General features: G+C 47.1%; 1 protein-coding gene across 4 annotated transcripts in view; it reads left to right on the plus strand.

Annotated features, from left to right (window-relative positions):
* LOC119174610 (uncharacterized) overlaps positions 1 to 25,647 on the plus strand; it is a 288,473-nt gene that overhangs the window by 257,479 nt on the left and 5,347 nt on the right. For 2 of the 4 annotated variants that reach the window (XM_037425594.2, XM_037425595.2), the window contains exons 2-5: positions 12,053 to 12,327; positions 16,269 to 16,454; positions 18,255 to 19,024; positions 20,219 to 23,950. In XM_037425594.2, coding sequence (XP_037281491.2) covers positions 12,053 to 12,327; positions 16,269 to 16,454; positions 18,255 to 19,024; positions 20,219 to 23,950 — 4,963 coding nt within the window. Of the gene's footprint in view, positions 1 to 793; positions 1,368 to 2,457; positions 2,594 to 12,052; positions 12,328 to 16,268; positions 16,455 to 18,254; positions 19,025 to 20,218; positions 23,951 to 25,647 lie in introns of those variants that run through there. The other 2 variants (XM_037425596.2, XM_075895372.1) reach the window with 2 other exon arrangements.

A 25,647-nucleotide genomic window follows, 5' to 3' on the forward strand; every position in this document is an offset into this window, starting at 1 on the left:
ACTCGCCTGACTGGGCCTAGATTTAGTCAACATTCCCAGGGGCGGCGGTGGGAGAAAGCAAAATTGGGGAGAGAGGGGTAAACACGTCATTTCCCGACTGCCCCCCCCCCCCCCCCACACACACACAGTCTTCTCAAGAACATAGCCCAACGCGAAGCAACCAGTTACCGCCTCTCTTCCGTCGCGCAGTTCACGGGCTTCGAGCATTTTCGTCTCCATCGAAAATGCTGCTGCCGTGGTCGGGATTCGATCCCGCGACCTTCGGGTGTTGGGCACAATAACTCGGACGACGTCGTATCGTGGACGGTCGACGCGCTGCCGCCGTTTAGCGTTAGTAGGCGAGAGCAGAAACAGCACCCCCCGTTGTCCGTTCCTTTCCGTCCTCTGCTCCCTGTTAGCGTGCTGCTGCTGCTGCTGCTGCTGCTGCTGCTGCTGCTGCCGTCTTGCTAACGGCAGCGCAACGCGTCAGCGGTGTTTGTGTCGCCGCTTGGCTGCGAACAATCGGAGGCCTCCTCCGCGAGAGTTCCTTTTTGTTGTCATTTCATTTGGAGCTGTCTTGTTATCCCTCCTTCTCTTTCACCCCTTCCCCCCCCCCTTCGTCCTTATTATTGTTATCATCCGTTATTTTTCTTTCTTCGCTGTTTCTTTTTTCTCGCCGCGTCTCCCTGAACGCGCACATGCAATTGTCGTCCCCCTCGCCTCGAGGGCGACTTATTTTTTTTCGCAGCTGTGAACGTTTGCTAATTCTTACATTTTGTTATCTCTCTCTATTGACGCACTTCTCCGTTCGCGCTGCGTGGTATACCCGATGTACGCCTCTCGGCAAGCTGTGTAGCGGTCGTACGTTCGCCGCTGTAGCAGCGGGCAACAGCAGTCGCCAGTGTAGCGTCGGTTCTGCTTCTGTGCGGAGCGTGTATTTTGTACTGCGCGACGTCTCTCTCTCTGGGCTTTATTTCAATTTTTTTTTTCTTTGTCACTCGGATCCTCCTTTTATTCTGTGCCTCTCGTCCGCCGTCACTTGCGAGAAGGAGCGGAGAGAAATCTCTCGAGTGTTGCTGCGACGGTGCCAAGTGTGCTCGCGCCTTCCAAGACGTCGGCCAGCCGACGGGACCGGGCGGTCAGAGTGGTGATTGTGTGCGTGGCGTTGTTGCGACGTGCCGATGCGCTCATGTGTGCTTGCGTACGTTGTGGCTTCTCTTTCGTCGGATACCCGCAACTTGCTACAAGCGCCCGTTAGCTTGTACCAACTGTAGTGGGAGTGATCGCTCCACTAACAGTGACCGCTACCTATAAATGCCCGCTGACCCAGCGGGATGCGTCGGACGACGTGACGTATAGATGAAAGCGAAGCGTCCAAGATCGTAAAGGTGGGTTGTATTGCACGTCGGCCACGGGCGTGGCATGTAAGCTGTTTAGCAGTGTTGATTGATTGATTGATTGATTGATTGGTATGTGTGGTTTAACGTCCCGAAACCGCCATATGATTATGAGAGACGCCGTAGTGGAGGGCTCCGGAAATTTCGACCACCTGGGGTTCTTTAACGTGCACCTAAATCTGAGCACACGGGCCTACAACATTTCCGCCTTCATCGGAAATGCAGCCGCCGCAGCCGGGATTCGATCCTGCGATCTGCGGGTCAGCAGCCAAGTACCTTAGCCACTATAGACCACCGCGGCGGGGCTGTTTAGCAGTGTCGTATCGTTCCTTTCAACATGTTAAACCACATTTCTAACTTGCCCTAATTTGAGCAGTTCGCCTCGCGTAACGCCTTTCCCAAGACATGTCCTTGGTGAAGATTCACGAGCTTGCCACGTGGTTTATGCTTTATTGTCGCGAAACAAACGCAAAGCAAATCGTTTCGTTAAAGGAAACGAAATTCTCTCGTTTAAATAGGTGCTCAATACTGCATACATTAAGTAAAAAAAAAAGCCTTGTCTTGTTACGTCTTCATTCATTTGTGTGTGTGTATATATCTGTCTTTAACATCGTACAAACAACACCTGACTGTGCATCACCTAAGTTTCGTTTATGTGAATGCATCGTATCAAGTCGCTCGATCGGATGTGCAAGAGTGTGTCTTCAAAAGCATTCCGCGCATTTTACGTGAGAAGAAATGTTCGAAATTGCTACAATTACTTTCACATGTATACCCTATATTAAGCTTTAAATGAAATGCCACGCTTTTTCGTCTTAAGGCTGGCAAAGGCGTAGCTGCTTCTGCGAAACCAAGATGTTAATGAGGAAATTAAAACACGCGTAAATACGATCTCTCTTTTTTTTCCCTTTTTGTTCTTATGCGTATAAAGTGCAGTTTGTTCTGTCTCGTGCTTCAAACTCGGTAAGCCGGCCCTCGACAAAAGACACAACACGTTTCCGCAATATATCGTTGTTCGTTTCGGCTTCTCCTCGCGCACGCACCTGTACGTACAGGCATTGTTCTCGGCTAAACCGTCGTCTCTAGTGGCGCGTTGACGTGGCCCACTTGTATGCCCGTGCAGCCTGGCCTTCTTCGCGTTCCATCCGGCTTACTGCTGCGTGACGTCCGAGGAGTGGCTGCTTGAATCGGCAAATCGTTACGCCGTGAGAGTGCAGGTTCGTTCCTTACTGCGTACAATGTCATAACAGCGCGTTCGTGCGAGATATTTGCCAGCTTGCTCGTGAAAATGATGACAAACCATTCGAAGATCTATTCATCATAGCGCTTATGGTAGCGAGGATCCTCCTTAAGCGTATCTAGCTAAAGCTATAGCCGTTAACGCTTGGTTGCTGGCGTCCATAATGTTTCAACACGATTGCTCGAACACGACGTGATTAACTGTTTCTGTGGGTGAGAGCGTCGCAACACGTAGACAACACATATGGCGTATATATAATTAGGTTGCGCTAACGATTTAGACAGCGTCTTAATAATAAAAAAGTGGGGTTTTAGGTGCCGAAACCTCGATGTATTTAATTATGAGGCACTCGGTATAATGGATGGCTTCGAAAATTTGGACCATCCGGTGTTTTTTTGGCGTTCACTTATATCGCTCACTGCACGGGTGGCTTGCATATCGCCTCCGTCGAAACGCGACTCCCGTGACCGGTATCGAACTCGCGACTTTGGGGTCAGCAGCCGGGCACTGTAACGAGCACGGGAATCACTTGCCGTGGACAGTATAGTCACTGGTGAAGCTTTGGATATGTGCCGTTTTAAACGATTCATATTGGGAACAGCGCAGAAACCAAAGTCAAGGAAAGACTAAATGAGTCTTTCTTTGTGCTTCAGCGCTTGTGTCGTCCCAGAGCTGTTCCAATATGAACGCAAGCCATCAATAGCCCAACTGTCCCTTTCTTTCTGTTTTAAACATTAACGCATAACGCTCAAAAGCGCATATCCGAAACTTCGACATGAACCAACCATAGCTCCACCCATTGCTTTACAGTCACTGGTTACCACAAGTGCGCCAGGATTTTTATCACCGAGGAGAGGGGTAGTTACGACAAGCGAGTTCGTCCAAGAAGACAGAAAGACGAACTCTATGCATTCTTTTTTTTTTTTACTATGCACTTCGGGGGGGGGGGGGGGATACAGGTGGCATTTTTGGGGTTAGGAAATTTTTTGGGAAGTGGGGGGGGGGGGGGGGCTTCGGTTTATCGTACCCTCCGCTAGCGCCAACCCTGAAATGAGCGAGGACCGGAAAATGTCGGCGTGCGTCGGGCCAACGTTCCTGAAAGGGGGACTCAAAGCGACGTTCACCTAGAAAATGTCATTCCTATCGAATGACATTAAGCTCGCTCAATGTCATTTTTTCTCGGCGTGGTGTGACAGGACAAAAAGTGGTGCCATTTGTTGACAGAGACGAAAAGAAAAAGTGAGAGAAAGAGAGAGGCTAACCAGAGTAGCTTTCCGGTTGGCTACCCTGTATACCTGGGAAGGGGGAGTGAAAAAAAGGGATGATGCGTGAGTTTGTGATGACACGCCAAAGTCAAGATGACTAGTAACAGTGTCCAACTAGTGTACAAGAAACACATCTTTTGAAACCGATGACTATGAACACTGCATTCCTTGGCATCACATAGGGTGGGAAAGAAAACAAGTATAGAATCGGCCCAGGGGTAGTGGTCGGACACTATAACTACTATACCACCGATATGCTAAGATTACTCGTACCGGTGGAGGGAAAAAACGTGTTTAATTATACCTGACTTGTTCACATTTTAGTTGTCCATGACTGTACCTGTATAGATCTCCAAGCTACTGAAAAAAAAAAAATACCTTTTATCGTGTCAGCACTTCCACTGTTGTGATGCGCTTTTTATTCTTTTTGCCTGATGCGAATCATTTCGTACTGCAGTTTGAATGTATTTGAGATGAAAGTCGCTCTTGAAATCAGGACTGCCAGCATCTTGGCATTGTCTTTCTTGCCAAGGGGGCTCTTTGGGCATCCAATTCTGCAAGCTCTTGCATGGTCTGTATTTGTAAAACAAGTCGTCGGATTCTACGTCGTCACGTTACGATGGCTGCTCAGTGTTGTCTAGACTCTGTAGCCTTTTCGGTTAACCATTCCCAAACTTGTACATTGCATACTTGGGAGAGAATGCATGCGTTCATAATTCGACGTGTTGCACGTAAATATTGAGGTCATGCACACGCCGATGCTGAGTGCTCTTAATTTCGAAAATGATTTTTAATGGATATGTATACGTGTCCCCCTATGTAATGGAATGACATAAAGCTGATTGTGAGAAAAACGTAAGCTTTCTCATATAATGCAGATAACTAAGTATTAAAAAGAAAGAATATGGCTTGGTTACAATATGTTCAGTCTCTATATGGACTGTGTTGCTCTTTTGCCCTCTCAAATGAAAGAGGAAGAGTTACGTGTTATCATTTGCCAGTTGGCTTATACGAACGACATGTGTAGAGAAGCTTCCGCAGTACGCATTTTCGTTTTTAAACGCGAAGGTAGAAGGGGTCATTTGCCACTACAGGGCACACAGGTGTGTCGTGTGCGTGGAGCGGGGAGCAGACGTCACTGAACTGCGCAGACAATGGTACTTGTAATCAGTATAAAAAAAAACGGGGGGGGGCGGAATGGCTGAATACCGCTATAATAAGATGATAGTTAATGTATATTTTGTTTCAATTACTGTTTAGTCGTTGGTTGTCATGTTTGGCGTAACCACTTTAGATAACTGCTTAAAATTAAAATAGCTGCTTAAAAGAACCCCAGGTGGTAGAAATTTCCGGAGCCCTCCACTACGGCGTCTCTGATAATCATACGGTGGTTTTGGGACGTTAAACCTCACAAATCAATCAATCATTAAAATTGTCGTGCTGCTCTGATAGTTTACTCTTGCTTATGTCTATAGTTGTCTACCCCGACTGTGCATGGCGTATAGTCTACTGTCTACGTTAGTCAGATGAATATAACAATTATTGGATCGCCTTTATTGTAGGAAAGCCAGCTCTGCAATATCACAATAGCTTTGTTAGCGCCAGATATAAGCACCCTGTCCTGGATTATTAGATCAGTGTGCTTTATCAATCTTAATGCTGGGTCTGTAGTGCAATCGGGATCAAATACTGGCCGCAATGGCCGTATTTTGACGTAGGTGAAATGCGAATGTTGAAGTAGTTATATTTAGGTGCACGTTAAGGAACTCGAGATGCTCTAAATTTTCGCAGCCCTCAACTACGGCGTCTCTCATTATCATATCCCTCATTATCATATCTTCCTTTATATGCCTCTTCAGCAATGTGCTACTCTTAAGTTTAAATGATAAAAAATAACACTATAATAATACAGAGTGCGCGAAGTGTGCTATACATCATCCACCTTGGGCATTGCACTATCTCGGGTCACTATGCGCTGTAAATCTCCTCGGTGTGCTCTGATATCGTCGCGGCCTCATTCCGAGGCTACTTTTATCTTCGGCTCTTAGCTGCAAGAACGATATGCTTTCCGGCCCGTGATGAGCGCTTTGGCGCGTCTTTACTTGACTGTGCTATCTTTATATTTATCATTACGCAACACCAGCAGCGTGGAGAGAGTCGACATTTCGAGAAGCGTACGTATGTCGTCGTCATCTCTGCAATGCTCGCAGTGTCATAAAAATCGAGTCCACCGCAGTGCTGTGTAGTCGCACGACAAGTGCTCCGGTATGGCGTGTGTGTGACGTCATTAACTTATCAGTTCTCTCCATTATCAACTTCTACCTCATGCTTCCGTTGAGCGGTCGTCTCCTCGGATTCGGCACGAAGTATTTTTCTTCTTGTCTTCTGCAGAACATGTTGTTACAGGTTGCGCACTTTATGTAATTTGCTATTATTATCTCTGACAACGATATTTTCTTCTTGAAATAAACCTTGTACTAGCATTCTACTAGCACCGGCTAGTGTCGTCTGTAGCGCTTATTGTTTGTTATGTAGTGTATACTGCTAGCTACTAGCGGATAATCTCGTGTATGTTCTATTATAACAGCAACATCTTTTTATCACAATCTCAATCCACTAGTTGTATATCTTTCGCTGATTCACTTTTTTTTTTTTGCAAAATCTGGTTCGGTGGGTTGTCAATACGCGTGCCTTTATGAAGAAAGCTTCCATAGTCGGTTGCCATTCTACAATGTTGAAAAACTCTACTGCTACCGGACATAACACTATTGGTTAGTGAGATAGATGCGAAGGGCTTACCGCGTCCCTTCTCCCTTCCCCAACTCTGTCAACCTCTTGGCAGGCCTTCTACAGGAATGAGGTGTTGAATGCGTAATAAGGTAAACACCAACGTGATTTTTTTTTAAATAGAGCTGTGTTATTAGCGCATACTTGTAGTTTGGGAGACTCGCGTCGATGTCGTCACGCGAAAGGTAAAGCAAACGGCGAATTACTTCGCGTAACCGCTTCCGTCCTTGTAGACATGTGTGAACCCAAGGCTGTACCAGTTTTTATACTCGCGACTCCAGCGTCAATGATATAGAAGGCGCACAGTTGGACGACGTAAAAGGCGCGTACGAACCAAATTGTAAAACTTGTGGAGCTCATGAAATAGCTTTCGACCTTTGGACTCACTCGGGCTCAGACTCACGAAAACACTACTCACCCGGTCTCACTCAGACTCACAGCTTGATCTTAGTCTGAGTGAGTCCAAGTCAGTCGATTCATGAGTCATCTGTAGCCTGGACTTAGCTTCTTTGACCGTAGTGTCAACGCTTTTAACACCAATATCTGTCGTAATCGGGGCTGTTCTTGGCACTGTTTGACTTTGTATTTTTGAAAGAGAGTTCCAAGTGCTTGCAAACCAGTAAAGTCGTTTTTCTTGGGAGAGATGGCAGCATAAGATATATTTGATTGATTGATATGTGGGGTTTAACGTCCCAAAACTACTATATGATTATGAGAGACGCTGATATATTTACTAATAACGTTCCTGGAAGATTCGGTGTGTGGGTGTGTGTGTGGGGGGGGGGGGGGGATCAAGACACCAACACTTTCCTATGTATTTTACGCCTCTGATCAACTAATAGGTAAATTGTGTATGAACGACAACGCTTTGGAATACCGGTGAGTAGACGTGAGTGCAAACGTGAATTCAAATAAGGCTGACAGTAATGCTAAAGACGACTAGATAGAAATCTGTGGGAGTGTCGGTCGGATAGGAGTCTGTGGGAGTCTCGCTTCGGTCACGTGTTATGTACCCTTCGTTCGCTACGAATGTTGATATACACGCGAAGGGTGTCATCCACGAGACAAACTATTTATACCCATAAGGGTGTTAAGTTTGTCGTAGTGGTGCCGGCGTGCCTGACTGGAGACGGGATCCCCCCGCTTGTCGGAGGCGGCCAGTTAAAACAAAGAAAACGAGACGAAGCAAAAGAGAAACACTCACCCACGAAGGAAAAAGCGCTTTGACCGAAAGCTTTTTACCACGAAATAACGACCAACGATCACTAAGGGGGCAATAACTTCCGGCGACGGATAGAATGGGGCTTATACTTCGGAGCTAAATGAACGCAAGTATGTGTACGTAGACAGAAGAGATGATAGCAGATAGTAAAAAAGAGACGATGCCGATGGAACATGTACGATCTGCAGACAGACGGCAAACAGTCCTGCAGGCAAATGTGATGGCCTTCTTCGCGAAGCGCACCAGTCTTCCCTCTCCTTTCCCTCTGCCTTGTCCAACCGAGCCGTATACATTCTCTCCCTGCTTCGTCGTCAAAACAAGATCGCTTTAGCGAGGGCACCACATGGGGAAGTGAGTGTTACGCTTCCCTGACAATCACGTACTCACATAGATGCGCGTGCACCAACATACACTCTTGGACACACATGTCATCTCTGTTACTCTCTCTCACGCTCATACACAGGCACGCTTTTTCTCTTTCCCAACCCCAAACCTACGCACTACTACTACATTCGGTTCAGACCCTGGCCAGCAGCCGCGGGCAGGCATAAGTCGCCCGCGGTGTTTGCTTCCTTCCGCAGCCGTCGATATATCGATGTTTGGGGGCTTTTTCTTCCTCCTCTACCTGTCTGGCCTCCTCTCCCTCTATATCGTGCACCCCTCCGGGTCTTTTGTGGCGGTGGCCCCTCCCCGTCCTTCCGGCCAGTATGCACATGTCCCGAAAGCTTCTACATCTGCCGCTGCTTCAGAAGTGCTGGCATTCGAAACTGGCCACGCTCTTCTTTCGTTTTCGTCATCGTGCTTCTTTCTTTATGTAGGTACTGATTTTGTGCCGCCGCCGACGCGTTGTTATTGGATACGTGTGCAGGGGGGTCCGGCACAGGCTCTGTAGTCTGCGCTCTTTTCCATGGGTGCGCGTTGTGAACTGCGGGTGAGACGTGCTGTGTTCGAGCTTCGCGATGATCATTGCGGTGTCAAAGCAGTTAGGTGAAGCGCTCGCTGGCTGCGTGCGCTTTCGCGCCTCTTTCGTGGTGTTTTAAATGAGTTTGTCCTTCTTCTGACCGCATCGTCGTTTTCGTCGGCAACGCTTGCGTTAGTTACAGTGTTGTGTGTCCGCCTGCTGGTTGATCTGTGAAACGACTCGACCGGTCCACCAGTTCGGTGGTGCGTGGCAGTGCGTACGTGTACTCGTGGTGTGATGGATCGGCGTGTTTTCACATGCACCAGGACAATGCTCGGATAGTTTAGCGCCGTCGTCACAGTCCTGGGAAGAGTGTACGGAAACTTATTACGCCTGTAGTGGAAGCACGGTACGTAGAAAAAAGTGTGAATCTGCGCTGAACTATCACGCCCGCACGTGTATATTATTATTATTATTATTATTATTATTATTATTATTATTATTATTATTATTATTATTATTATTATTATTATTATTATTATTATTATTATTATTATTACTGCATATGAGAGAATAATAGAATAGTAGTAGTGAGACAGAGAATAGTACAATGAAGGCAGGGAGTAGGTGCGTAGCCACAAATTTTTTTCGGAGGGGGAGGGCACGGGCCCGGAGTGTCACCCCCTGGCAGGGAGGTTAACCAAGGCTGAACCCAGTTGGCTACCCTGCACTTGGGGAGGGAGGAGGAGGAAGGAAAGTGCGAGAGGAGTGACATGAGAGGTTGGTCTGTGATGTCCGCTGCTCCTTGTGTTCTTAGCAAAGCAGCGCTTTGCAAAAGATAGTACGACCCGAATATTCGGGCGTGTGTGTTTGGCTATACATATTTCAGCGGGTGCTCGGTGAGGTTTGTAATCTTCGGACGTGTTGGAAATACCGGTGTGCAAAAGTGTATGTGATCTTTGCCGAAGACAAAAAAAAAAAACCGAATTTTCATCGCAATTCAAGCTTGAAAGAAACTGAAATTGACGTGCGCGCTGGAAAGATTGCAGTGCCCGGTTGACTGGTACAGGAGGGTGCAGCAGAATTTTTTTTTTTCAGGCGTGGCAGAGGGGGCAATTAAGTGCCCTTGATGTTGTCCGTGCGAGTGTTTGTATGTGTGAGTGTATATATAACATGCAAAATAGAAAGGATTTCGGAGAGGGGGAGTGTTTCGGACCCCCTCCCCAGGCCCATAGCCAGGATTTTTTTTTGGGGGGGGGGAGGGGAGGCCCACATTGGCGGGGGGGGGGGCGGGGGGCTTGTACCGCGGAAAATCACTTTTATCCGTTCTTCTAAGTGCGTGGCACATTTGTGTTCTGATAGTTCCGGCTGTGCCCCACGTCGCACGTGGTCAGGCAGGTTTGAAGCTGTAGCCTAAAGAAAGACTGTAGCTTTATTTTAGGTCTCAGTTGCACTGGTTTTGAGCATTAGTAGTATATGCTCAAAACTAGTGTGAAGTAAAGTGTCTAAAATAATACATACTACACAAAAACAAGTAATAATTCAAATAATTTACTTGAAATCGCGAAATGGCTTTTCTGACACATACGGCTAATACCCATGCCGCACAAGAGAGGGCGCTATGGACTCGACAGGCGTAAAGTCCCTCTTAGGGACTTTAGACAGGCGCCCGTGCCAAGCAACTTCATCGGGTTTCACTCACATTAACCCCATCCATCGGTCGGCGCAAAACACAAAAAAAAAATCAGGTGCTTCAAAAGTTTTGAGAGCCACTTTAAGCGTAGGATATTGAATTACACTAAGACCTACGCAAGAAGCGGGAGTTTTCGCTCGGGCGACTCCCTTATCAACCTTATTGCGATTGCGTTCGAATCATTTTCGTTATCAGTTTAAACTTGAGCGATTACACGTTAAGCGAAGTGCGTCGTTGATGTGCATTTAGGGTATGGCGAGTTGATACCGAGATCTGTGGGATGCATCAGCACGACGGATCTGCGCCAGTCATCAAAAACAAAGAAAGTCTCTTAGATGGAGTTTTTGACGTTTGGATAGATGTAGGTCAAGGCCGGACCAATCTTCCATCGAAAAGCACGCACGATTTGCGCCGGGCAGTTTTCCTCGCTGACGGATTTAAGTGAATATTGTCAAGTGCCCGATTCGAAACGGTTCAGGGCTCTCCAAGTGGACAGGGGAAGGGTGTAATTGAAAGCTTGACACTCGCGAGGTGGCGGGCTTGTCGAATTCGCACTCAACCAAGACTGAATGTTGTACTGTGTCCGGTTGGTTCGGGACCATTACAGGCCATAAGCTACATTTGGTATTGTCTCGGTGTTCTGTCTTGTCTTCACACGTTCATTGCGAGTATACGTGAGAAGTTGAGCCGTCGGATGGGTCGAAGCGCCACGATATATATCATGCACATACGATTTGCATTATATATGAAAATAAGACGCGTGCTCGAAAAAAAGAGTTCAAGCTCGTAACAACACTGATTTTGGGTGAGTCGATTTTGTAAAGCTGAATACATAAGCGCGCGTAAGCAAGGACAGAGGGAAGGATTGCAACATGAGCGCTTGTGTTGTGACCACCTCCTTTTCTCCTTGTTTTCACGCGCTTGAGTGTTCTACCACGGCCGCTGGATGAAAAAGCGCTCTTTCATCCAGTGGCCGTGGTTGTACTCAAGGTCATGATGCGTGCTAACAAACGGACAAAACTAGACAAAACTTCTTGCTACCTTGCAGCCCCCCCCCCCCCCTTCCCTTCTCGCGTAGCTCTCAGCGCGCTCGCTGGCACGAAAGGAAAGAGTTGTGCGGTGAATACCTGCGTGTTACGCTCGTACTTGACAGCTTGTAAAATTTATTTTGCGGTGGTCACCTTTATGGTGTAATTAACTCCTTTATTGAAGCCATTTCATGATTACCTGAAGAAGTGTTGCCGTGCCCCTTAAATTGCAGTGTTAATTAAGGCCATGCAGATTTTTGAAAGGCTGCACTCACATTGGTGACAATGAAGATAACAGTGTAGCATTCCAAGAACTCTTTGCTCCGACATTTACCATCGGCTGTTATGAGCAGCAACTTATTGCTGCATTTTCATTGTTTTCTTTAGCGTAGCTCCCCCTAATGGTGATCCCTGCCCACGCACACACCACTATGCGATGACATTACAGATTTCGGTAACAATCATTCATTGGTTTCCCCGAGAAAACGTGAAAAACTCCGCGCCCCTGGTAACCTCTGCGTACGCTTTCGCTCTGTGCAGCCTTAGGGGACCTGACCAAGTTCAGCCAACTGAAGGAGCACTACCGGACGCGTTACGAGCATGCCAACTGCCTGTTCACGCCGGACTCGAGGCCCCAACGGGTGCGCCAGCTGTACGAGCTCGCCGCGGCCACGCCGGCCCTGCACGTGATCCGAGACGTCGTCGCAGACGATGGGAGCGGCGCCGAGGACTCGCCCCGCAGACTGTTCCTCTGCATGCCCGTCTGGGGCGACGCCTCGCGAGCAAGGAACGTACTGGACATCGAGACGCGAAGGGTGAGTGATTATCCGACGCGCATTCACGCACGTCTCCAGCGCTTTGCTCAGTTGCAGCCACGGAGCAAGATATAATCAGGAGGTGAAGCTCGCCTACACAGGCAACTGCAAATAGCGTCACAAGAGTAGTATGCATCGACGGAGGCGTAAGCAGCAGTTAAAAAAAAAGCCGGTGTAACACGAAAGAAACGTATCTTCACAGAGGTAGTTGAGCGTTTACTGTGCACTGTTTCAGCAATAGCAACAAATTGCGAAGTCGCGTTAAGAATGGCAAGCAGCTCGAAACTTGCAGCGCGCACCTCAAACAGAGAGCACGCGCGAAATTATCATAAACAGACGAGCGTGGCCTTGCAACTGTCGCTGTTCAAACAGAAAGAAAGGCGCAGGAAACGAGCGCACAAGTACACAGAAGGCAAGCGCGAACTGTCTGAACCCTTCCTCGTTGTGTGTCAGCAGCGCGCTGCTTTCGTAAGCGCGGCCGCGGCAGTGAGCGAGGCGACCTTTGTCCTCTACCGAATGACGAGCCTCATAAGCGCGCGTGCTCAGGAGAGACCACGCTCCGTGGAGGCGACGGCCTATAGAGCGCTAGAGTTACTGTATATGCTACCTTTAGGGCTACTTAAAGGTAGCATACACTAACTCTATAGAGCCCGTCCGTCGCGCGCCATCTCAAGGCCAAACACCATAAACGCGAAAATGCACGCGACAGCGACGAGCGATGCAGGTCGTTCGCGCGACGTGTTGTGTGGTGCTGCTAAACCACCACCTCCCCTCATGCTCCTCTCCGCCTGAGTTACTGTTCGCGCGAAAGGCAATCTACGTCGCGTCGCTGTCGCGAGCATTTTCGTGGTTATGGCGTTATGGTGTATATATATGGCTTGCCGCTTGCTTTACCGACAACGTGTGCTCCGTGGCGTAGTGGTAAGCGCCGCGCGCTGCGAATCGAGAGGTTCCGCACGACATATGCTTTGCTTCTCTTTTTTTTTTTTTTTTGCAATATGTTAGTATGTATTTCACAATGTCACATCCGTGACGGAAATATGTTAGCGGAGTCGTGGTGGACCCGGAAATAAAACATTTTCGTGTTAAAATAATATATAATAATAAGAAAACGGTTGTACCATGGTACGCCGCCACAGTAACGCCTCCAAACTAACAATGCATGCAACCGGTTTTAGTGGCAACTTTCGAGGCATTATGGATTCTGCCATTGGGCAACTCTGATTGGCCCAGCCGTCTGCTACGTACGACCTATTTAATTGGCCTAAATTGCTGCCATTACAAAATTTTACAGGATGGTGGAATTTGCCTGAATCTGAAATAGCATCCTTCATCGACCATTGGATACCCCTAGCATGATAGTAACCCCCGCAAGCACGTGACTTTGTCTGCTCTCCCCATATAGCGGTGTTCAGCTCTTAAAGGTTTCTTGCTCAGTGGTAGTAGTGCATGACCGCCTCTGCATGTGGTCACATGAAGTACTACACTTCACTAGCTTGCGCTGAGTCGAATCTTGTATGTCAAAGCAAGACAACTAAAATTTGATGTACCGAAAATGATAAAAAATAGTAAATTATCAGATGTATTCTAATGTATGACAAAAACTCGTCTGGCGAGTTTTCGTCCTCGTGTAGCGGCGTTCAGCTCCTAAAAGATTTTTCCTCAGTGGTAGCAGTACATCACAGGCTTTGTATGCGATCACATCGAGTACTATGCTTGGCGACAACCTTTCTTGGCATAGGAGTGAAGGCTACAGAGCCGAATAGGGGGCATCCTACCGCCAGTGAATGTAGTTCCACAACAGCGCCTGTATTTTCACCGTCAAATATAGACGTTTTCCTTTTATCTTTATGTGAAGCTATTTGAGACAGGACGCAGCTGCTACTAATAAGATACTTTCATTTATTCGTTGTGACTTCGCATTTTTGAACGCATGAAAAAGTCCCCCCTTTTTACCTGCACCTCAAACGCTAAGCGGCATCTGTGTCTACATGAAACGTTGGTAGTGCGGACAGGTTACTTTCCATAGTGTTACAATACGCGTGCCAAAACGGACTACTTCGCGTAGTGCTACAGCTCCGCCTTCGTAGCTTTTTCTTCAGTGTCAAGAAAAGTTGTCACCGAGTGTACACTGCCCTAGATGCAGCGGAGTATGTTTAAAGTGCCACTTGGCGAAGACAGTTTGTGACGCATGTTCGCATATAGTTATGGTATTTTATTGTCGCATGTGAATGTGCATGTACAGAAGTGAACTGGGCATTTAAACTCTGAGGCAGCGAACATGGACATAAAGAAGTATTACATATAATGAATTGGCAGATTGTATTTTTTGCTGGAGATAGCAGGCAACAAAATAGACTCTCAGGCGTGTTCCATGAGGTTTAGAGATAGTTGAACATCTGTAGCGGTCAAGCATCGCACATTTACTTACTGGAACTCCACAGTACTGTGATGGCCATATTGCAGAAGCATAAAATAGGGGGGGGGGGGGGGGTGCATATATCTATATTCTTCTCTTTTAGAAAATGTATATTGTGCACATAAGTACGAACAGCTCAAAGGAAGTAGCATGACACTCGCTCCAAGCTACCACACGTAAACAGGCAAGTTGCAAAAAGTTCTGTGTTGCGTCTCTCTTGAGCGTCGTTACTCACGCCTGTTTAGACTTGAGCCTTTTTCCTTTCTCTCAAAATGGCTCGTTCTATTAGATTTGCCTCGTCCAAGGTTTCATTGTCAGTTTCTTTTTGCATTTTTTGTTTCTGTTTTATGTTACGCTCGAGCTCCTCATCTTATCATTCATGCGAGGCAACGGAATTTGAGCTCTTCTATCAGCGCTGCTGCTGCTTTGAGAGCTTCACTTGTCATGCGCGTGAGACCAGTCTGACTGATAGGGCGACTGCTTTCTCGGCCATGCCAGGTGCGATATGTGAGGCCCTTCCAGTGTTTCCAAGCCAAGATATGAGACACACACTGTTCGGGGCAATAGATGTTTTCGTTGCAAAGTGTCTTCCATCGCTAGTAAGTACTAGTATGCTGTGGTGCTCTGTAGTGTTTGACATTGTGAAGTTTTAAATAATCAATCTGATCTACGAAAACAATTGTATCGGGCCAGTTGGTAATGATCCATCTTGCTAGGAAGCGCAGCCACTATTACAAAGAACACACAACACAAGCGCTTACGAAGTCATTTGTATCTTGATGGCCACGTTGGCATCGTAACATTGAAGGACAGCTAAATTTGCTTATGGGGCAATGTTCTGTATGTTTATGGGTGTGTGTGTGAGAGAGAGAGAAGAGAGAGAGAGAAAGAAAGAGAGAATGAGTGCATATGCATGTTTAGAAACATGTAGGCATTCTGATGAATTGGTGCACTTATTGTATTATTGTGCATCTAATGTCAGTTCAGATACTTCTGTAACCCATTTACTTAGTACAAACAAAGCCTTTGTTGCTGTCTGCTCCAATGAAAAAAAAAAGCAAGGCTGCTGCTGTTTGCAAATGAACATGTCCGCTTATCACTGTTACCAAGTGCAAATGAACATGTCCGCTTATCACTGTTACCAAGTGTACCACATGGTCTGGCTACGACTTGCACATTCACAGACGAAGTTGAATATTAAAGCATAAGATTGAAGTAGTATGTTGTTTTCAGGTGTGTTTTGCTTCTACATGATAGTACTTCTACAGATTTAGAATATGTGACTGTGTAATTATCATGGTGATTATTGCTGTAGTAAAACCAAAGGACTTAGGCACACGAGTGCTTGTCTATTGTTGTGTGCTATTGCTCTTAATAACTGTTAAACATTGCCTTGAGTAAATATGAAATGTGGCTGCGTGTTACCGATTTTATTAGTCTGGTTCATTTGACTGGTGTAGTAATGCTGAAGCATTAAGTGCAGACTGTCATGATTCTTAATACACATGCCTTGCTGTTCCAGCCTGCGAGCTTGGTCACAGCTGGCCAAGATGCGCGAGACAGTGGAGGTGAGGAGCCATTGATGCTACCATCTCCCGAGGAGAAAATGCACGCTTTGTCCTTGGAGTACCCACCCGTTGTGGTTCCCATCGACACATCGGAAAGCAGTTTCAACCGCTTGTCATCAGTGCGGAGGTCTTTGATACACGTGAGTGGCCTGTTACACTTCTTGTTGTTCATTAAAAGACTGGAACACAATATTTTGTATTATAGAGGTAAACCCTTTTTTAGTAGGCATGGTCCAGGCAGCAATTTTTGTGTCTCATATGAGATGTCTCTATAAGCAAGGTATCTCGTATGCTTTTCCTTATCAACCCGTATTTTGCTGTGGGCAAGCGGGCGTCTCTTACACCAATTTCTCTCTTATATCAATGCCTCTTATAATAAAGGGGTTCAACTGCATATAGGAACTTCAGTTAAGTCAATTACAGAAAGTTGTTGATTGCGTACTAAATAGGGTTACTTTTCCAAGGTGTAACAATATAATGTGGATTTAAATGTTGTATATAAAACAAATAGAAAGAACTGTCGTTAACTAAATGGCTGACATTTAGCTGATTCAGTCTATTCTTTTTTATAACAAATTTTAACATATTTTTATTTATGCCATGTGAATTTGTCATATTTGGGCTTGTGTTTTATGTTTGAAAGATTACGACAGTGCAATATTTGTAGGCAGCATGGGTGTTAATGCAAAACAGTAAGACCACCAACACTGTATTTGTGTGATTGTATGCATTTTTGTACAAGTGAAGTCTAATAAAAATACACCATACTCGAATGTTAAGCCGAGGTTGGCGGCCCTCTTAACATTATAGCAGGATATATTTTTACATGGGACTAGCCGTGTAGAACGGGATCTCCCCTGTGTCTTCTTCGGACCAAACTAAATGTATCATGATCATCATCACACTGTAATGTTTTCTTTCCTTTCAATTAAGCAAGGTCTCCTGTGGTTATTGGGGAGTGCTTAAGAAATAGTGATGTTGTAGGTTATAAGTAGTTCAATTTTCTCAATATCTGAGGCCTCTGTGAGGTGTCACATAATCATTAGCTTGTGTGGCCGCTCTTGCCACACTACCTCAAGAAATGAAGCACCTGCTCTATTGAGTGTTATTTCACATTTAGATGATAGAAGTCTGGTCTTTAATAGCGTGCTGAGGTCCATAAGGTATATGTTGATTTAACTGGAGAAATTAGGTTCTCAGCTGTTACAGAGGAACATTGGATCTTGCATATGCAAAACATGTAGGTATGTTTTTGCTTTTTGCAGCTGGCATGTCATGACGCCTCCATTTGTGGCTTGAAAACTTAGCAGTAGTGAATGTGCTGAGAGGCTACCCAGCATAATTAAGCCATAAGTTACGTAAATGCACTCATAAAAGCTGAAAAAGTTAAAGAAAGTGTAGTTATAGGCAGCGCTAAGTCTCAAAATTTGCCCAGAAGTTCATGATGAAACATGGTGTTTGCAGCAGATGAGATGTTTTATGAAGGAACATAGAGTAATTTGTACAATGTTGCCTGTTTTCTGGTCAGTCTTTCACCTTTCTGACTATATTGCCCTTCCCCATCCCCATCATATCTGTCCCCAGTAGTGGGTAGCATACCGGTCATTCTAGACTGGTTAACATCTCATCCTTTTCCTCCTGTTCTTTTTTTCAGTATGCAATGCCCACCATGTCGACTATGAGCTCACCGGCATAGCATTGTTGTCCAGCAAAGGAGATCATCTGAAACAGTGCACAGAAACACTGCTCACTATTTTTATGCTTGCAAAATATAGCAGGCAGTGTATGATGGTATAAAACACAAACACAACTGGTAGCCAAGTTACCTCAGTAACAACACACAAATTCCTCCTCAGTCCTTCATGGGTATCTGTACACGTAAATCTGTAATTAGACTCAAAGGCATCTGAGAGAGTCTGAGTAGAGTTTTTCTTGTGCAGGTTGACTTCCTTATCAAGCGCAAGAAGCATCACAAGAGGCGAAACACAATCTCGGACGGGAACTCCAAAGAAATCGCAGAGGCGCTCACCAGCCGCAAAAAGTCTGGCACGTTGGTCAAGACCGAAGCGCTGATCCACAGCTCGTGCCAAACCGACGACGACCTGCTTCCGGCGGCAACTGGTGCCAAGTCTAGCGGACGAGGAGGCGGTGGTGCCTCCGGAAAGCGCCGTCCCGAGGAGAGTCCCTCTTCTGGGGAGCTCTCATCCTCATCATCCACGACGACCGAGACGAACGTCAACAGCAAACCGGAGAAGCGGCTATCTTTCTACGAGGCCATGAACTTCAGCAGGCTCAGCCGCGACTGGAAGTTCCTGAAGAAATCCGGCAAGAACAAAGAGGTGGACAGTGGAAGCCACGGTGGGACGGCAAAAAACGAGACAGGCAGGGCCACGGAGAGCGGCACGTCCACTGGCGGGAGTGAGAAGAAGAAGCGGTCGTCCCTGCTGCCCATATCGACCAACTCTGGCGCAATGACGGTGGCTGTGAAGCTGCGTCAGACGTCGGCCCGGGTGTCGGCGAAGGGCGGCGAGGATGGCCAGTCATCCAGCGGGAACTGGAGTGCCAGCAGTAGCACACGAGCCTCTGTAGATTCAGACCAGCACCATTCCTCGGGGCCATCCCCTGACACGATCCCGCACAGCCACTCGGAAAGCTCTCTGGGCAGAGACTCGCTCTTCTCGGACAACACGCATCACAGTACCGATGGGAGGTCAGTACACAGCTTGAAACTTGGAAACAGCCGCAAAATTGTGTAGCAGTGCACCTAACTGGGCTGGTTGTTTCATCATTACAAAGGGAACAAACAGCGCTAGATGCGGGGCAATAATACAATGACAGACAGAGTGCTGAACTAACAATCTGCGGTTTATTTTCGTTTCTATCCTATTGGGCTCTTTTCTGTTCCGAGAAACCAATGGTTGAAAATTTAGTGATCTGTCTGTTTGTCTATCAGCATCCCGTGTTTAGCGCTGTTTTGTTCCCTTTGTCAAGATTGTGGTCTTTTTAAGTTGCTCAGGCTAGGAAACACATATTGGTTGAAGAGTGCTGTCTCTATCTTGTCTATGGTTGGTCCATTTTTGATACTTACTTTCTGGATTGTAAAATGTCCTAATTTTGTGTCCCCCTTATTGATTCTATCCGTAAATTTTTTTTGCAGCTAGCCCTCTAAGAAATGCAAAGCGTCAGTAACTATAGCAATATCCCCACAGGTCGAGGGATCGAATCCCGGCTGCGGCGGCTGCAATTGCAATGGAGGCGGAAATTTTGTAGGCCTGTGTGCTCAGATTTGGGTGCACGTTAAAGAACCCCAAGTGGTCGGAATTTCCGGAGCCCTCCGCTACGGCGTCTCTCATAATCACATGGTGGTTTTGGGACGTTAAACCCCACTTATCAATCAGCTATAGCATTATCTATTTGGTGCATTTGATGTAAACTCAAACTGGATGCCTTTGCCTGCGCGTGATTGTAGAGCCTTTTAGTGCCGTTTCCAAATTCAAAAAATCTCAGACAGGCTGAAATCCTTTCCTTCTTTTATTTTATATATTGTTATAGCCGGTTACTTACACCTGTCCTGCCTTATAAAAGAAGCAAGAAAGAAACAGTCTATTGTAATTTGGCATTGTTGCTATTGCAGTGGCCATATGGCCACTGCAGAAGTTATGTGGAGTGTACATTCCTTCACATAAGTGGTTGATTTTGTGGTGTTTGGTGTGTCTGCATTCTTCAATAAGTGTTTGGTACCATAAATCGCGTATTACTCGAGCATATTGGCTGCCTATTTTTAACATGCACATGACCATGTTGACAGTTTATAGTGCGGTTACTTTTGGGACGTTAAACCCCACAAATCAATCAATCATAGTGCGGTTACTCTGTACATCACCTCCTGTATTCATCGTTTCAGGTCTCATGACGGGACAACCCCAGGTTATACATCGGATGTCTCCGTTGCCCTGACCACAACAACACTGGCATCATCTTGGAAGCACCCTGGCCAGGGCCCACTGACTACCCGCTCTAACATGAACTCCACCTCGACTGATCAAGAAAGCCACTCAGGCACCATAACACCTGAAGCCTGTCATTCCGATTCCAAATCGTCTTCTTCACCCGTAACGCGAAAGATCAGCGTCGGCTCAGATCCATTTACTAATCCCATCGACGACGGCGACTCCTCGGTGTACTCAGTCGACACCGATGGTTATTACACCTCAATGCACACTGACAGCGGTCTGAAGCATGGCCTTGCCAAGTTTCCCGGTGAACACAATGGAGACCTCGCCGCTTCCGGTGACAGGGGATCGCAGACGTCGATAGACACAATTGGAAACCTGAGCCTCAACAGCTTTCTCTCGCAAAATGCGACGGACACGGCAACTGACAACTGCTCAATTGCGAGCACCTTTACACAGAGGTCGAAGGCACCACCGCTGCCCCCGCCAAGGCTCTCTAGCGTGAGGACTCTATCACCAATACCTTCGCAGAAGGAGAGCTCGCCACCGGTTTCTGCTGGTGACATATCAGAATCTGATTGCGAGGTTGGTGAACGACTCAGGAGAAAGACATCCATTGGCTCGTTTAGGTACCCTTCCATATGTGCTGTGTCTCCCGAACCCAGTGACGAGGACAGCTGTCGTCTTGACACGGAGAAGCGGGTGTCTGGCGAGAACTCTCCCTTGTCTGAGCCTAATCTGTCCCACTCTGCAGGAGTAGCAAGCGAACTTCCAAATACACCTTCTGTACCTGTAAAGGCCGCAGAAGCAAAACAACATGCCATAGCAGACGAAGAGGCAGACGAATCCTCCTCAAGACTCAACATGTACGGTGTCCAGTCTTTGCGCGATGTGCCATTTCTCAACACACTTGTCTCACAACCAAATGCACCCCCTACTCCCCAACCACAACCTGTGCTGGGTTCATTCTCATCTGCTGATGGCGACTACATGCAAGGTGTGTTACCTTGCACTTCAAACAGAAGCGACCTTAATGCAAGAACATCAAGGTTGCCTCAGAGTATTGAGCGAAAGCAAAGTCCGGTTCACGCCCCAGTCAAAGTGGCAAATAACAAAGATGTTTGTAAAAGCCCCCAAGCAAGAACCTCACCAGCACTGCAAAGTGGCAGCACGGCAACAAAAACTTCTGGCAGAAAGGAGCAGACAGGAGCCGCCAAAGCGTCTGCTAGTCCCCAGACTGCACAACCGCCTAAGCAAAAAACTCCATCACCCACTTCCTCCCCGTTTTTCCTGAACAGACCATCCTCACTTATGAGCAAAACACGATCACCATTCCTCTCCTACCTGTCTAAAAACTCTTCTCCCCCAAGGACACCAACCACACCGAGCCCGCCGTCACCTGTCAAATCAGCAAGTCGCGACATGAATGTAAAGCAGCTCATGCTGAGTGGTACCAGCTGCAAGGTGCAAGATGCCACCCACTCTTCTCCCGAGCCTTCCAGTCCTCAGAGCAGCCCTCAAACAAGTCCACAAACAACGCCCCCTGCTGTGCCCCCACCCCCACCTCCTCTCACCTACAGTAGTCGAGTGCTTGAACAAGGTTCCACAAGGCAGCCAAGCGCCATCAGCGACTCAAACAACGACTTTGCACAGACACCTTCGTTCAGCAGGACTGGTGCAAGAGTGACTCTAGATTCCGAAGGCAAAGTCATTTACAGCTCTAATTCACTGGGACGGCATCGTGACGGCTACACGATGACATCAGGAAGTACTGGGTTGCCGGGAAAGTGCATGACTTTACCTGCATCGATGCCTCCCACGCCTGGCTCTAACCAGCGTGCTTACGTTCGGCTGGACCCAAGCGGCAAGGTGGAGACCTACACAAGCAGCACGATTCCTAGGACCCGGTACTCTGTGTCTGGCACACCTACGTCTCCTGACACGAGGCCACCACTCTTGCAGTACAGGGACGGAATGTTTACATTGAGCAATCCTGCAAACAGCACTTCCACAACAAATGCCAGGCCCCAGTTTTCTCCGCCGGGAAGGAGCACGCCACAGCCTGGTATGCCGGGGTACGTTCAAAGCACCGTGTCTGGTAGGAGCACACCTCAGCCTGCAGTCACGGGTTTTCTTAGTAGTCATTTGTCGGGGAGAACAACACCAGTTCAACGACCCGCATCTATTTCAACTCCGTATTCCAACAGGCCATCTGGTGCAAGTACACCCATCTCCGAAAACGGCTCTTCAGGTCGTGTGACTCCTCTGCATCACTTTTCGCCCATCAGCGTTCCAGCGACAACTTCGCCCGGAAGAAGAACTCCGCTGCAGCCTTCCCCTAGGGAACCGGTTGGGACTAGGTGGGTGTCGGGGTTACCAGCATCTCCACCGAAGTCCTCTCCTAGCCCTTCAAATGCCGTGCAGCACATGCCGCCTTCGCACATCATTCAGGCACCCGTGCCACGTTCTCATCCCAGTGGCAGGACCACCCCGGTGCATCAGCACTTATCACCCACAAATACCCACATTCCAAACCACACTTCCTTCCCCGTATCTCGCAGTCATAATGGCGTACCCATTGCTTCCAGCCCGGTGTCCTCATGGAACTCTGGTCAAGCCACACCGGTGTCTAGAAGCACTGCCCGGAGCCCAACGCCAGTCATGCACTACCAAACCCACGGCCACCGAATGGAGAACAGTGCCGCTTACGCTTCAGCGCCGAGGCTCATGCCACCTCAGTCCTTTGAGCATGGTCCGCATGATGGGCATCTCGTCAACGGGAGGATGACTCCAGTTGATATGCGGCACCACAATTCTGTGAACCAGTACAATTTTACAGACAGGGTCAATTCAGACAGGACAACGCTCAATCACCCAAATGGAAGCGTACCGAGGAACCAGTATACTTCATACATACCTAGAGCTCCCTACCAGCCCAGCCAATCACTAATAAGGGGACCCCTTGGTCAGCAAGTTAGCATGTCAGCAACTGCTAAGGGAGCTGACCCTAGAAGTTTGATTACTAACCACGTGTCACATACAGCAAATGACATTCGTGAGAATCATGGCTACAGTCAAGGTGGGCCCTTGTCTTATGGTTATCCTTCTACGACCCCTTCCCGGCAATCACCAGTGCCAAGGAGTCCAATGAGCTCGACGAGGCTGCTGGCACCTGATCATGGCAGGGTGGAATACGGGCAGTCGGTTCAAAATCAGGTTCCACCAGCCTCGTACGGCATGGTTCCTCGAACTCCTCCGCAGCCAACTCACAACGTGCAGAATTTGAGGGAACCACATAAAATTCCCGGAGCGGGCCACTTAGGATCAAGAGAAGGTTACGAAAATCAAAGACAGATGCCAGGAATGTACATTCCAAACTTGGCGCAGAATTCCTACCAAGGCATCAACCATGCTGGCATGCCCATACCAGGCACTATCGAGTCGCCATATAGTTTACGAGATCTCCGAAAAGAGGGTTCTCCGACAGCTTTGTCTTCCACGAGCCTTTCTAGTTCAGGGTCGGAAAAGTCTCCGGACAGCAGCAGTAGCACATCAATCACCCGTGAGCTGGCGCCACGGAAGCCTATGTCTACCGAAGATCTCTTTGCTGCCATTCATTCATCCAAGAAAAAGCATGGCATCAGGACTGATGCAGACCTGGCTCAATCACCACTCTCATCTAGGTAAGAGTTGCATGTTATTGGATTGCAGGAGAGAGTTCCACTTGAATTGAGAATCATGCAACAAGCCATGGAAAGGAAAATGATAGGTTTAGCCTTATGAGACAAGAAGTACTGTCACTGGGTCGGGGAACAGATGGATGTCGAAGATATTTTAGTCAAAATCAAGAAGAAGTGAGCATGGGCAGGGAATGTAGCGTGCAGGCAAGATAACTTCCGGTCATTACGAGTAACAGGCAGGATTCCAAGGAAAGGCGAAGACAAAATGGGGAGCCAGAAAGTTGGGCGATCAAATGAGATTTAGAAGTTTGGGGGGGTCATAGAAAGCACATCACATCCTAACTACGCCCACTGCAGCACACTGGCGTCTCCCATGTTTTGCCAATCAACCAGGTCATTTGCTTTCTGCCGTCACAGGACCGGTTTAATTGTCAAAACATGAGAGAGGCCTTTGCCCTGCAGTGGACACAGTCAGGCTAATAATTACTGTTGGGAGGAATCAAGTTTCTCATGTTACGACAAAGTAAAGTACTCGAATGTAGTCTGAAACCGCATCTAGTTCTCTACTGCTACTAGTTTTCCGGAATGTGGCATGCATTGTTGTCGTTTTGATTCACCGAGAGTTGAATTAGCAGCATACCAATTTTATGCATCACACCAAGGTAATATCAAGATTATCCTCGCTTTAGTGTTTGTCTGCTGGCTGGTTTTATGTGGGCTGCCACTCTATAAAATTTTGGATTCTGCATTGTGGTCTTTCTCTGTTTGTTTGGGGGGAGGGTTGAGAGAATGCTGTGTTTTAAATGTCTGTGACAAGCTGGAAAATCCACAGCACTTCAAGCATCAGCTTTTCATTTGCTGGAGCTTATGACATTACAAGTCCCCAACAGTAGTTCTTGGCCTTAGACTATTTCAAATGGTTGTTTTGGATCACGTATGTAGTGAAACGTGGCATCGCGTCTTTAGCAAAATATGGCAATAATGAGCAAGTCAGACCAAAGCTTGAGTGCATTGTCTGCATGAGATTAGTCACGCTGCATGAGCTTTGCGAGAGGCACAGTGTGATAGTGACACAAGATCATGATGCACAGTGATAGTGGCACTACATGGACACTAGATGTATGATTGCTCAAACACATTTCTCCGGGTATTTTCATAGTCCTGTGGACAGAATGAAGTATTGCAGGCACTTAATAAGGAATGTTGGCCTTTTGCCAGCATCGTCCACTACACACATACATATGCAACCACAACTGTCCTAAGAGTACTATGCGGTAGAAAACACAGAATAAAGACAAGGAAAAGTGCAGACTATCAACTGAAGGTTTATTCATCCCGCTGATAGTCTGCGCTTGTCCTTGTCTTTTTCCCATCTGTGTTTTCTACTGCGTAGTACTCTTAGATCGTGTATCACCAACTGGCCCAATTTGATTAACTTTGATTAACCACGACTGTACCACAAAGTACTAAGTTAGGCTTCCTCTGTACACTTTGCTACAAGGTGGGAGTTTCGTACTAATCGTACATTGTATTACAATTTATCTTGTGCATATACGTTACGAAATGAATCGAGTGGGTTCCATGATGATATCAACATTTTGAGAATATGTACAGAGTTGAACATTGATATAATGAATGTAGACAATTATTGGTTATAATGTAGTCAATGAAAAGCAGCTGTGCCATTTATGAAGTGTCGA

Source organism: Rhipicephalus microplus, chromosome 5 (assembly GCF_043290135.1).
Source record: "Rhipicephalus microplus isolate Deutch F79 chromosome 5, USDA_Rmic, whole genome shotgun sequence".
In the NCBI taxonomy this organism is placed as follows: Eukaryota; Metazoa; Arthropoda; class Arachnida; order Ixodida; family Ixodidae; genus Rhipicephalus; species Rhipicephalus microplus.